The 15413-nt window shown below is 38.5% G+C and overlaps 1 protein-coding gene across 2 annotated transcripts in view; it reads right to left on the bottom strand.

Moving 5' to 3' along the window:
• The window catches only part of NUBPL (NUBP iron-sulfur cluster assembly factor, mitochondrial), a 249732-nt gene that overhangs the window by 57444 nt on the left and 176875 nt on the right, over window positions 1-15413 (bottom strand). For both annotated transcript variants that reach the window (XM_082648015.1, XM_082648014.1), the window contains one exon: window positions 11967-12060. In XM_082648015.1, the coding sequence (XP_082504141.1) occupies window positions 11967-12060 (94 nt within the window). The remainder of the gene's footprint in view (window positions 1-11966; window positions 12061-15413) is intronic.

Below are 15413 nucleotides of genomic sequence, written 5' to 3' on the forward strand. Positions count from 1 at the left end.
CAGTCTCGGAAGGTTGTGCTTTTCTAAGAATTTGTCCATTTCTAACAGGTTGTCATTTTATTGGCATATAGTTGCTTGTAGTAACATCTCATGATCCTTTGTATTTCTGCAGTGTCAGTTGTTACTTCTCCTTTTTCATTTCTAATTCTGTTGATTTAAGTCTTCTCCCTTTTTTCTTGATGAATCTTGCTGATGGTTTATCAATTTTGTTTATCTTCTCAAAAAACCAGCTATAGTTTTATTGATCTTTGCTATCATTTTTTTCACTTCTTTTTCATTTATTTCTCATCTGATATTTATGGTTTCTTTCCTTCTGCTAACTGTGGAGTTTTTTGGTTCTTTCTCTAATTGCTTTAGGTGTAAGGTTAGGTTGTTTATTTGAGATTTTTCTTGGTTCTTGAGGTAGGATTGTATTGCTATAATCTTCCCTCTTATAACTGCTTTTACTGCATCCCATAGGTTTTGGGTCGTCATATGTTCATTGTTACTTGTTTCTAAGTATTTTTTAATTTCCTTTTTGATTTCTTCAGTGATCTCTTGTTTATTTAGTAGTGTATTGTTTAGCCTCCATGTGTTTGTACTTTTTACACTTTTTTCCTGTAATTGACATCTAGTTTCATAGCATTGTGGTCGGAAAAGATACTTGATACGAATTCAATTTTCTTAAACAAAGGCTTATTTGTGACCCAAGATATGATCTATTCTGGAGAATGTTCCAAGAGCACTTGAGAAGAAAGTGTATTCTGTTGTTTTTGGATGGAAAGTCCTGTAAATATCAATTAAGTCCATTTTGTTTAATGTACCACTTAAAGCTTGTGTTTTCTCATTTATTTTCATTTCAGTTGATCTGTCCATTGGTGAAAGTGGGGTGTTAAAGTCCCCTACTATGATTATGTTACTGTCGATTTCCCCTTTTATGGCTGTTAGCATTTGCCTTATGTATTGAGGTGTTCCTATGTTGGGTGCATAAATATTTACAATTGTTATATCTTCTTCATGGATTGATCCCTTGATCATTATGTAGTGTCCTCCTTTGTCTCTTGTACTAGTCTTTATTTTAACGTCTATTTTGTCTGATATGAGAATTGCTACCCCAGCTTTCTTTTGATTTCCATTTGTATGGAATCTCTTTTCCATCCCCTCACTTTCAGTCTGGATGTGTCCCTTGATCTGAAGTGTATTTCTTGTATACAGCATATATACAGGTCTTTTTTTTGTATCCATTCAGCCAGTCTATGTCTTTTGGTGGGAGCATTTAATCCATTTACATTTAAGGTAATTATCAATATGTATGTTCCTATTACCATTTTCTTGTTTTGGGTTTGTTATTGTAGGCCTTTTTCTTCTCTTGTGTTTCCTGCCTAGAGAAATTTCTTTAGCATTTGTTGTACAGCTGGTTTGGTAGTACTAAATTCTGTTAGCTTTTGCTTGTCTGTAAAGGTTTTAATTTCTCCGTTGAATCTGAATGAGATCCTTGCTGGGTAGAGTAATCTTGGTTGTAGGTTCTTCCATTTCATCATTTTAAATATGTCCTGCCACTCCCTTCTACCTTGCAGAGTTTTTGCTGAAAGATCAGCTGTTAACCTTATAGGGATTCCATTGTATGTTATTTGTTCTTTTCCCTTGCTGCTTTTAATATTTTTTCTTTGTATTTAATTTTTGATAGTTTGTGTCTTTGCGTGTTTCTCCTTGGATTTATCCTGTATGGGACTCTCTGCTTCCTGGACTTGACTGTTTCCTTTCCCATATTAGGGAAGTTTTCAACTATAATCTATTCAAATATTTTCTCAGATCCTTTCTTTTTCTCTTCTTCTTCTGGGACCCCTATTATTCTAATGTTGGTGCGTTTAATGTTGTCCCAGTGGTCTCTGAGACTGTCCTCAATTCTTTTCATTCTTTTTTCTTTATTCTGCTCTGCGGTCGTTATTTCCACTATTTTATCTTCCAGGTCACTTCTCCGTTTTTCTGCCTCAGTTATACTGCTATTGATTCCTTCTAAAGAATTTTTAGTTTCATTTATTGTGTTGTTCACCATTGTTTGTTTGCTCTTTAGTTCTTCTAGGCCCTTGTTAAATGTTTCTTATACTTCCTCCATTCTATTTCCAAGATTTTGGACCATCTTTTTACTATCATTCCTCTGAATTCTTTTTCAGGTACACTGCCTATTTCCTCTTCATTTGTTTGGTTATGTGTGTTTTTACCTTGTTCCTTCAACTGCTGTGTAATTCTCTGCCTTCTCATTTTGCTTAACTTACTGTGTTTGGGGTCTCCTTTTCGCAGACTGCAGGTTTGTAGTTCCCATTGTTTTTGGTGCCTGCCCCAGTGGGTAAGGTTGGTTCAGTGGCTTGTGTAGGCTTCCTGGTGGAGGGGACTGGTGCCTGTGTTCTGGTGAATGGGGCTGGATCTTGTATTTCTGGTGGGAAGGGCCATGTCTGGTGGTGTGTTTTGTGGTGTCTGTGAACTCGTTAAGATTTTAGGCAGACTCTGCTAATGGGTGGGGTTGTGTTCCTGTCTTGCTAGTTGTTTGGCATGGGGCGTACAGCACTGGAGCCTGCTGGTCGTTGAGTGGAGCTGGGTCTTAGTGTTGAGATGGAGATCTCTGGGAGAGCTCTCACCGATTGATGTTATCTGGGGCCAGGAGGTCTCTGCTGGTCCAATGTCCTGCACTCAGGTTTCCCACCTCCGAGGCTCAGGCCTGACACCTGCCCGGAGCACCAAGACCTTGTCAGCCACACGGCTGATCCAGAGAACTTCCAGGAGTGGAACCTGCAGCTTGTTCAGTCCAAGAAGAACTTCCTGCGAATCAACAACACCCGCTTCGGCAAGTTCAAGTTCAAGAGACACTCAGAGGAGTTAAGACTGGGCATGATCTCCTCAGCCCAGTATTCCAAGAACTACCTGTACCTGCCTGCTGGGGAGAATTTGCAGAACATCTTTGACGAGCTGCCGTTGCTCATGCACCTGGTTTTTGGTGGCTTTGAGCAGCCTGCCTGCATCACCACCAGGAAGAACAAGAAGAGTGTGTGGCAGTCCAGTAGCCGCCAGGTGTCCTGGACTTCAGGACCCACCGGCCAGCAGGTGCACTCTAGCAGCAAAGTCAGCAGCCACCAGGGGCTGCACGCGGCCACCACCAGTAGTCTCAAGTATCTCTCCCCACCGTGGGCAGGGGCTGCCACATCCATGAGCCTCCTTTCTCCTTCCTCCTTCTCCTGGGCTACAAGAGCGCCAGGTGAGGCCCTGGGGAGGCCACCCTCTCAGGCTCTTTGCTGCCAGCCACCTTAGTGACCATTCTTAATATTTAAAAATACGAAAGTCCCAAAACTACTTAAAAAAAAGAAGCAGACTATATAGAACACTTACTACAAAAAGGATGAATTATTTTCCTATGTTACTTCACTTTACCCCCATTTCACACTTTATAATTTGCCTCAACAAAGAAAAAGCCTCAGACTTCTGAAAGGTTATAAATCTATCTAAAACATCAAAAATACACATAAGTATTAGTGACAATATTTCCAAACAATGTGTATATATTATCAAATATTTAATTTCTAAACCTTCTGATAATTGTCAGTGATATCTCTTGGTTATTTATTACCAATAAATAACTGATTTAAAAAGACATTTAAAACTTCCATTCTTTTCCCCAAAGTCCTCATATGTATATAAGAGAGATTTACAACTATTTCTCCATTGGGATCTAGGAAAATCCTTAGAAACAGATTCAACATAAAAGCTAATAGTAACATTAAAATCCATAGCATAAAAAACATATCCACTACCATACTGAAGTATTGTGCATTTGATGTAAACTAATGTTTACAGCTCTCAGCTTTAACATTAACTAATTAGCAGGATATCAAATTTTCCCATGGTTGTATTTATCAAAAAGCCAAATTTTCCCAATATATATTCTTATTCAGCATTTACTCAATAAATTATTACTGAGTGCCTGCCACATATCAAGCACTATGCTATAAGTGCTGGAGAGCTATGCACTAAATAGCCATGTTTTACCTAAACAATACTTAAGCACTACTTCTTTTCTAGAACACAGACATACATCACCACCTTTTCAAAGTGTCTATGTTTTGTAAACATGTTTATTCTGGAAATACTTTGAAAAATTTAGTTCATGAATCAGATCTCTAAAGGTAAATTTATATGTTTTTTAATTTAAAAAATTTAATGTTTTTTAAGAGATAAAAATGTTTGCCTGTCATGGAGTGTGTTTTTTTGTATGGCAATAACAAAACATCAAAGATAGCATAAATTAATTTAAACTTTAAGAGTTACCTGAAATAGTGGGGCAGAGTCAAGATGGCGGCACGGGAAGATGTGGAGCTCACATCTCCCCACAACTAGGGCACCTGTGGACGCTGGTGGGGACCTTGATGCCCAAGGAGATGGGGAGGAACCACTGAGTGACCAGGTAGGACGTGGGGGGAGTGAAGGAAGAAGAGAAGTGAAGGCCAGACAGGACCCACGCCCCTGAGGGGTGGCTGGGAGGGGGGAGGGGTTCCCACACGGGACCCCCTGGGGAACCTGGGGAGCTTGTAGGATTAGGGGGGAGTGCGTCTAGCGTTTCCCCTGCCCACTCAGGCCCCTGGAAGCCTGCTGGGCTCCTGGGCCTGGTCCTTCATTCTGCAAGGGCCCCTCCAGCTGTGGGGGTCCAGGTCTGGTCCTCTGCCTCCTGGGGCCTCCTCTGGCCACGTGGCTCCAAGAGGCATGGGGGAGCGTGTGGAGAAGAAGAAACGCCAATGGGAAGGGGTCCTTCGGGATCGGAGGATCGGGGGGAACGCGCCTGGAGTTTCCCTCGCCCACTGGGGCCTAGTGAACCTGCTGGGGTCCTGGACCTGGTCCTCCAACCTCCAAGGCCAGAGGCACTCCTGGGCCCCTCCTGCTGCATTGAGCCTAAGCCCCACCCCTTACCCCACCCCCAGGGTCTTTTCCAGCCCCATGGGTCCTAAGCATAGGCTCCGCATACTACCTAAACCCCACCCCCTGCCTAAGCCCCGCCCCTCACAGCCAAGGTCTTTTCTGGCTTTTTTTTTTCTCCCCTCTTTTTTTACTATTGTGGTTCTGTTTTTACCTTCTGCTTGTTGTTTCAACTATATTTTTATTTTTTATTCTTTCTAACATATCTGTTAGTTTTCTAATCTTATGTTTTACTCTTTGTTATTGTTCTGCTCCTTTTCTTTTTTTCCGCCCTGCACAGCTTGCGGGATCTTGGTTTGTGAGCCCAGGGTTGGGCCACAGCTCCTGCGGTAGGAGCTCTGAGCCCAAACCACTGGATTAACAGACAATCTCAGACCCCAGGGAATATTAATTCGAGTGAGGTCTTCCAGAGGTCCTCATCTCAGCACCAAGACCCAGCTCTAACCAACAGCCTACAAATTCCACTGCTGGAAGCCTCAGGCCAAACAACCAGTAAGACCGGAACACTATCCCACCCATCAAAAAGAAGTGGGGGGGAGGGTGACAAAAAAATATGTCACAGATGAAGGAGCACGGTAAAAACCTACAGGACCAAATAAATGAAGAGGAAATAGGTGACATATCTGAAAAATAATTCAGAGTAATGATAGTAAAGATGATCCAGAATCTCGTAAATAGAATGGTGGCACGGATGGAGAAAATACACGAAATGTTTATCAAAGATCTAGAAAAACTAAAGAACAAACAAACAGCGATGAACAACAAAATAACTGAAATAAAAAATACACTAGAAGGAATTAATAACAGAATAGCTGAGGCAGAAGAACGAATAAGTGAGCTGGAAGACAACAGGGGAAATAACTTCCAAGGTGCAGAATAAAGGGAAAAGAATGAAAAGAATTGAAGACAATCTCAGAGACCTCTGGGCAAACACTAAACACACCAACATTCAAATTATAGGGGTTCCAAAAGAAGAAGAGAAAAAGAAAGGGTCTGAGAAAATATTTGCAGAGATTATAGTTGAAAACTTCCCTAATATGGGAAAGGAAATAGTCACCCAAGTCCAGGAAGTGCAGAGAGTCCCATACAGGATAAACCCTAGGAGGAACACAACAAGACACACATTAATCAAACTAACAAAAATTAAATTCAAAGAAAAAAGCAGCAACGGGAAAGCAAAAACAACATACAAAGAAATCCTCATGATGTTATCAGCTGATTCTTCAGCAGAAACTCTGCAGGCCAGAAGGGAGTGGCAGGATGTATTTAAAGTGATGAAAGAGAAAATCCTACAACCGAGGATCTCATTCAGATTCACAGAGAAATCAAAAGCTTTACAGACAAGCAAAAGCTAAGAGAATTAAACACCACCAAACCAGGTTAACAACAAATGCTAAAGGAACTTCTCTAGGCGGGAAACACAAGAGAAGAAAAAGACCCATGAAAACAAACCCAAAACAATTTAAAAAATGGTAATAAAAACACACATATTGATAATAACCTTGAATGTAAACGGATTAACTGCTCCAAACAAAAGACACAGGCTGGCTGAATGGATACAAAAACAAGACCTGTATATGTGCTGTCAACAAGAGACCCACTTCAGACCTAGGGACACATACAGACTTAAAATGAAGGGATGGAAAAAGATATTCCTTGCAAATGGAAATCAAAAGAAAGCTGGAGTAGCAATACTCTTATCAGATAAAATAGACTTTAAAATAAAGACTGTTACAAGAGATAAGGAAGGACAATACATAATGATCAAGGGATAAATCCAAGAAGAATATATAACAATTATAAATATATATGTGCCCAACATAGGAGCACCTCAATACATAAGGCAAATGCTAATAGCCATAAAAGGGGAAATCGACAGTAACAGAATCATAGTAGGGGACTTTAACACCCCACTTTTACCAATGGACAGATCATCCAAAATGAAAATAAATAAGGAAACAAGCTTTAAATGATACATTAAATAAGATGGACTTAACTGTTATTTATAGGACTGTCCACCCAAAAGTGGCCAAATATACTTCTTCTCAAGTGCACACAGAACACTCTACAGGATAGATCAAATCTGGGCTCACAAATCAAGCCTTGGAAAATTTAAGAAAATTGAAATTGAATCAAGCATCTTTTCTGAACACAATGCTATGAGACTGGTAATTAATTACAGAAAAAAAACTGTAAAAAACACAAATACATGGAGACTAAACAGCGTGCTACTAAATAACCAAGAGATCACTGAAGAAATCAAATAAATAAAAAATTACATAGAAATGGGGAATTCCCTGGTGGTGCAGTGGTTGAGAGTCCGCCTGCTGATGCAGGGGACACGGGTTCGTGCCCCGGTCTGGGAAGATCCTACATGCCGCGGAGCAGCTGGGCCCGTGAGCCATAGCCTCTGAGCCTGCGCTCTGCAACGGGAGAGGCCACAACAGTGAGAGGCCCGCGTACCGCAAAAAAAAAAAAAAAAAAAAGAAATGAACGACCACGACAACCCAAAACGTATGGGACGCAGCAAAAGCAGTTCAATGAGGGAAGTTTATAGCAATTCATTCTCACTTCGACAAACAAGAAACATGTCAAATAAACAATCTAACCTTACACCTAAAGCAACTAGAGAAATAGGAACAAAGAAAACCCAAAGTCAGTAGAAGGAAAGAAATCATAAAGATCAGAGCAGAAATAAATAAAACAGAAATGAAGAAACAATAGAATAGATCAATAAAACTAAAAGCTGGTTCTTTGAGAAGATAAACAAAATTGATAAACATTTAGCCAGACTCAACAAGAAAAAAAGGGAGAGGATGCAAATCAATAAAATTAGAAATGAAAAAGAATTCATAACAGACACTGCAGAAATACAAAAGATTATAAGAGACTACTACAAACAACTATATGCCAATAAAATGAACAACCACAAAGAAAGGGACAAATTCTTGGAAAGATACAATTTTCCAAGACTGAGCCAAGAAGAATTAGAAAATATAAACAGACTTATCAAAGTAATGAAATTGAAACCGTAATTAAAAATCTTCCAACAAACAAAGGTCCAGGACCAGATGGCTTCACAAGCTAATTCTATCAAACATTTAGAGAAGAGCTAACACCCATCCTTCTCAAACTCTTCCAAAAAACTGCAGAGGGAGTAATACCCCCAAATTCATTCTATGAAGCCACCATCACCCTGATACTAAAACCAGACAAAGATATCACAAAAAAAGAAAGTTACAGACCAATATCACTGATGAACATAGAAGCAAAAATCCTCAATACTACCAAACAGAATCCAGCAACACATAAGAATGATCACACAGCATGATCAAGTGGATTTATCCCAGGAATGCAAGGATTCTTCAGTATATGCAAATCAATCAGCGTGATACACCATATTAACAAATTAAGGAATAAAAACCATATGATCATCTCAATAGATGCAGAAAAACCATTTGACAAAATTCAACACCGGTTTATGATAAAAAATCTCCAGAAAATGGGCACAGAGGGAACCTACCTAAAAATAATAAAAGCCATATATGACAAACACACAGCAAACATCATACTAAATGGTGAAAAACTGAAAGCATTTCCACTAAGATAGGAACAAGACAAGGATGTCCATTCTCACCACTCTTATTCAACACAGTTTTGGAAGTCCTAGCCACGGCAATCAGAGAAGAAAAAGAAATAAAAGGAATACAAATTGGAAAAGAAGAAGTAAAACTATCACTGTTGGCAGATGACATGATACTATACACAGATGATCCTAAAGATGCCACTAGAAAACTACTAGAACTAATCATTGAATTTCGTAAGGTTGCAGGATACAAAATTAATGCATAGAAATCTGGCATTCCTATACACTAATGATGAAAAATCAGAAAGAAAAATTAAGGAAACGCTTCCATTTACCACTGCAACAAAAAGAATAAAATACCTAGGAAAAAACCTACCTAAGGAGGTGAAAGACTTGTAATCAGAAAACTATAAAACACTTATGAAAGAAATCAAAGATGACATAAACACACTGAGAAATATACCATGTTCTTGGATTCGAAGAATCAATATTGTGAAAATGACTATACTACCCAAAGCAATGTACAGATTCAGTGCAATCCCTATCAAACAAACAATGGCATTCTTCACAGAATTAGAACAAAAAATTTTACAATTTGTATGGAAACCCAAAAGACCCCGAAAAGCCAAAGCAATCTTGAGAAAGATAAACGGAGCTGGAGGAATCAGGCTCCCCAACTTCAAATTATACTACAAAGCCACAGTAATCAAAATAGTATGGTACTGGCAGAAAAACAGAAATATAGATCAATGGAACAGGATAGAAAGCTTGGAGATCAACACACGCACATATGGTCACCTAATTTATGACAAAGGAGGCAAGAACATACAATGGAGAAAAGACAGCCTCTTCAATAAGTGGTGCTGGGAAAACTGGACAGCTACATGAAAAAGAATAAAATTAGAACACTCCCTAACACCATACACAAAAATAAACTCAAAATGGATTAAATACCCAAATATAAGACTGGACACTATAAAACTCTTGGAGGAAAACACAGGCAGAACACTCTATGAAATATATCACTGCAAGATCCTTTTTGAACCACCTCCTAGAGAAATGGAAATAAAAACAAAAATAAACAAATGGGACCTAATGAAACTTAAAAGCTTTTGCACAGCAAAGGAAACCATAAATAAGATGAAAAGACAACCCCTGGAATGGGAAAAAATATTTGCTAATGAAGCAACTGACAAAGGATTATCTCCAAAATATACAAGCAGCTCATGCAGCTCAGTATCAAAAAAACAAACATCCCAATTGAAAAATGCGCAGAAGACCTAAACAGACATTTCACCAGAGAAGATATACAGATTGCCAAAAAACACATGAAAGGATGCTCAACATCGCTAATCATTAGAGAAATGCAAATCAAAACTACAATGAGGTATCACCTCACACCAGTCAGAATGGCCATCATCAAAAAATCTACAAATAAATGCTGGAGAGGGTGTGGAGAAAAGGGAACCCTCTTACACTGCACTGTTGGTGGGAATGTAAATTGACACAGCCACTATGGAGAAAAGTATGGAGGTTCCTTAAAAAAGTAAAAATAGAACTACCCTACGACCCAGCAATCCCACTACTGGGCATATACCCTGAGAAAACTATAATTCAAAAAGAGCCATGTACCACAATGTTCACTGAAGCTCTATTTACAAGAGCCAGGACATGGAAGGAACCTAAGTGTCCACCAACAGATGAATGGATAAAGAAGATGTGGCACATATATACAATGGAATATTACTCAGCCATAAAAGGAAATGAAATTGAGTTATTTGTAGTGAGGTGGATGGACCTAGAGTCTGTCATACAGAGTGAAGTCAGAAAGAGAAAAACAAATACTGTATGCTAAGACATATATATGGAATCTAAAAAAAAAATGGTTCTGAAGAACCTAGGGGCAGGACAGGAATAAAGATGCAGACGTAGAGAATGGACTTGAGGACACGGGGAGCGGGAAGGGCAAGCTGGGATGAAGTGAGAGAGTGGCATGGACATATATACAGTACCACAAGTAAAATGGATAGCTAGTGGGAAGCAGCCGCATAGCACAGGGTAATGATCTCAGTGCTTTATGACCACCTAGAGGGGGTGGGATACGGAGGGTAGGAGGGAGACACAAAAGGAAGGAGATGTGGGGATATATGTATATGTATAGCTGATTCGCTTTGTTATAAAGCAGAAACTAACACACCATTGTAAAGCAATTACACTCCAATAAAGTTGTTAAAAAAAAAGCTCTTAGAGGAAAACATAGGAAAAACACTCTTGGACATAAACTACAGGAAGATCTTTTTTACCCACCTCCTAGAGTAATGAAAATAAAAACAAAAATAAACATATGGGACCTAAGGAAACTTAAAAGCTTTTGCTCAGCAAAGGAATCCATAAACAAGATGAAAAGACAACACTCAGTTTGGGAGAAAATATTTGCAAATGAATCAGTGGACAAAGGATTACTCTCCAAAGTATATAACAGCTCATGGAGCTCAATATCAAAAAAACAAACACCTCAGTTAAAAAATGGGCCAAAGACCTAAATTTCACCAATAAGATGCTCAACATCACTATTTATTAGACAAATGCAAATCAAAACTACAATGAGGTATCACCTCACACCAGTCAGAACGGCCATGATCAAAAAATCTACAAACAATAAATGCTGGAGAGGGTGTGGAGAAAAGGGAACCCTCTTGCACTGCTGGTGGGAATGTAAATTGATCCAGCCACTAGGGAGAACAATATGGAGGTTTCTTAAAAAACTAAAAATAGAACTACCATATGACCCAGCAATCCCCTGCTGGGCATATACCCTGAGAAAACCACATCAAAAAGAGTCATGTACCACAATGTTCACTGCAGCACTATTTACAATAGCCAGGACATGGAAGCAACCTAAGTGTCCATTGACAGATGAATGGATAAGGAAGATGTGGCACATATATACAATGGAATATTACTCAGCCATAAAAAGGAATGAAATTGGATCTTCTGTAGAGATGTGGATGGACCTAGAGTCTGTCATACAGAGTGAAGTAAACCAGAAAGAGAAAAACAAATATCATATATGAATGCATATACATGGAATCTAGAAAAATGGTACAGATGAATCTATTTGTAGGGCAGGAATAGAGATGCAGACGTAGAGAACGGACATGTGGACACGGGGGTAAGGGGAGGGTGGGACGAACTGGGAGATTAGGTTTGACATAAATACACTACCATGTGTAAAATAGATAGCTAGTGGAAACCTTATATAGCACAGGGAGCTCAGTTTGGTGGTCTGTGATGACCTAGATGGGTGGGATGGGGGGGTGGGAGTTCCAATAGGGAGGGGATATGGGTGTGCATATAGCTGATTCATTTCATTGTACAGCAGAAACTAACACAACATTGTGAAACAATTTTACTACAAAAAAAAAAAAAAAAAAAGAGTTACCTGAAATAGGAATATTCTGTGAGACTGATAACTGCACATCTCCAGTTCCTGGTGGCATGTCAACAACTAAATAGTCCAGTTGACCCCAATCTACCTAAAAACCAAGATGACACAAATAACATCACTGTATAAACAAATGTGGTGAATAGTGATATAAACAAAAATAAATGAATTAATAACAAAGCTAAAATAATAGCTTTCACTTGAACCATTAGTAAATGCCAGGGTCTGTGCTGAGGGCTGATAAATGGATGAAGAAGAAACAATCTTTGCCTCTAGCAGAACTTTTCTGACCAATAAGGTTAAATTTTCAAATGACACCACAAAACACACACCATACCATAATGGCGAACCCCTTGCACAATGGACTTCTATTCAGGACCACTCATTTATTTTCACTGAAAATAGCCCATATTTTACCTAAGGAGGTCTTAGCTTTTTGTCCTTTGTGGTTTTTAGTACAGTGTTTCCTATAGCAGATCTTAATATAATTGTTTTAAGTTTATTATTTTTCCTTCATAAAACACACTAATAATGAAAACCAAAACTTAATAAGAGAATTTTAGAAATATACCTAGAGTTCCAAATTAACATTTTGATTATTTCTTTTCAGGCACTTTTCTAAGTATCTATATCTAGAAAATTCAGCTGTTTAACCAAGTCCTTAATGCTCAGCCTCAATTAGATAGGGCTCAAGGGTACCTCAGGCTCTTTTCTCCTCAAGTGGTTCTTCCTTCTGAGTCCCCAGTTTCAGTGAAAGGCCCTAGGATCCCCTTAGTTACCTAAGGCAAAGGCTTGGGATAATACTTAACTGTTCCCTTTCCCTTGCTATCCCCAGTTACTGATTATGCCTTCTAAAAATCTCTCAAATGTATCCATGTCTCTCTTTCTGCATGGCCGAGAACCAAACATAGGCCACAGGCATCTATCACTAAAGTCTCCCAACCAATCTCTCTGGTCTAGCACTGCCCATACAGTGTGTTCCTAACACCAGTGAAAATTGGTTTGATAGTGCCACTTTTTTGCTTAAAACTCTTCTATTGCTTTTAGGATAAAATCTAAGTTTTAGCTTCAGAACCTCTGCCTGGTCTTCTTCACTTGCTAATTCCTCCTCATTCTTTAGATCGTAGCTTGAAATTTACTTCCCATAACTTCCATTAAAGATTAGATATGGTGTTCCTACTATGTAGGAACAATTCTTCTAATTGTTTGTTCATTCATTCATTCATTCATTCACCCAACAAATGTTTATTGAGTACCTACTATATATTAGGCATTGAGCTAGGTATTGATAATTAAATGGTATCACGGTCCCTAGCCTCACAGAATTTACAATACAGAGGGAGACAGATATTAAGCACATAATGATATAACCTGTGCAAAGAAGTTAGAGAAACCGAAAGATCAACATAGCTGAAGAGCAGTGCAGGGGGAAAGATGGCATTCATTTACTGTTATTTCAGTATCTGTCTCCTCATGAAACTGTAGATGACAGAATACGTAACAAAGAATGGATACATAGGAGATGCTCAATAAGTTTTCTTTCAAGAAATGAATAAATAAATAAACACATGCAAAGATTCAAAAATTTTTAAATGTAAATCATACTGTGTATATAATCCCATATCCTGTTTCTTAAAACTTAATAATGTGAAACAAGCCTTTTCCATATAATCACATATTTTTAAAATTTAGATGATATTGGGTCAGATGGATTCATTCATGTATTAACACATTTATTCAACACATATTTACTGAGAATTGATGCCAGGCACTGTTCCAGGTGATGAAGATACAGCAGTGAAAAAAACAAAGTCCCAGCCACCAGGCAACTAATGTTTTAGTGACGAAGACAGGTAGATAAACAGGCAGAAAGACAAGCAAATCAAAGACAAGTGCTACAAAGAAAACAAGTACCCCTTACTACACAAAATTACTTGGTTCCTGATTTGGATATATCCAGATCAAATAGCAAGAGACAGTTTTAGGGACTTCCCTGGTGGTCCAGTGGTTAAGACTCCGTGCTTCCAGTGCAGGGGGCACAGGTGTGATCCCTGGTGGGGGAACTAAGATCTCACATGCCACACAGCATGGCCAAGAAATAAAATTAGAAAAAAAAGAGAGAGATAGTTTTAAAATCTTCAATTCCTGAATTTCAGAGGGCAAGTAGTAAGAGTTCAGACAGCTAAGGATTTATCAAAGAATTTCTTTGAGTCTCTTCAGTTCCCATGGTCCGATGGTGAGGAACACATGAAGAAGAGGGAAAAGGAATAGAGTGGTAGAAGATGCTACTTTTGACAGGGTGGTCAGAGCCTGGAGTGAAGTGAGAAAAATAACTGATGCAATTCTCAGAAAGCATTCCAGGCAGAAGCAGTAGCAAGTGCAAAGGACCTGAGATGCGGATATGCTTGGCGCATTCAAGGGATAGCTAGGAAGGCAGTACAGCCTTTCTAAAATAGCACTTCCCCCAACCATCAGTCTCTTTCCTTCTCTGAATGTGTCCTTCTTCAACACATTTATCAGTATATGTCATGATATACTGACATGTCTTTTAGGAATTCTATAATATTTCTCAAACATAAGTGCTTGACACTGATTTAATGACACATTTTAAGAGAATGATGAAATGATGAACATGAAGTAGTTCGTTTTCAATATAGGGTTTCTTGGTTTGAAAAATAGTTACCCCTAAGTTACCCATGACCATCATCTATGAAACTATTTACAAAAAAGACAAAGGATACTTTTCATTTTATATCCTCTGCACTGAAATTCCTAGCACTGGCAGACTGACAAGTCTCTTTGTTTCAGAGGACATCAAATGACTGGTGCCAACAATTTATCATTGTTGTTCTTTGGCATTTAATCATATTTATCACATTGGCTCCAATTTCTTATTTCTTTAAAGAGAACTGCTATTATGGTTCCAAGGAACTAAAAATATATCGCTGTTAAGACAATTAATTTCAAATGACTCAAACTGAATTCAAACTTTCTGGGGGAAAAAAAAAACACCTGGACCAACACCTTCATCTCACATAGTAGGCATTTCACAAAGGCTTGCAGACTTGAACAGAACTGAAGTCAGTATCTGAGTTCCAGTTTTAGAGCATTCACTAATATTAATATTGAAATATACTGGCTGCCAGGAAGTTCCAGTTCTCTTACAAAATAATCACCAAAGCATTGATTATAGAATGATTTAGGGATTCTCTAGATTCTTCTCCGTGTTTGTTTATGCATATAAATTATTTATTACTAAATATAGAGAAATAAGTACTAGCAAAACACCCAGGTATCTCATTTAGTAAAACCAAGCGACCGATCCAGATTTTGTGTGGCCTGAACCATATACAATTTGGGTGGTCTTCTCTAAGAATTAGAATGCAGTTAGGAATGCAAAATTTGGTACAAAAGTAAATATTTATTTAGAATGTACAAGAAATC

This window comes from Grampus griseus, assembly GCF_964374135.1.
Source record: "Grampus griseus genome assembly, chromosome: 2".
Classification (NCBI taxonomy): Eukaryota; Metazoa; Chordata; class Mammalia; order Artiodactyla; family Delphinidae; genus Grampus; species Grampus griseus.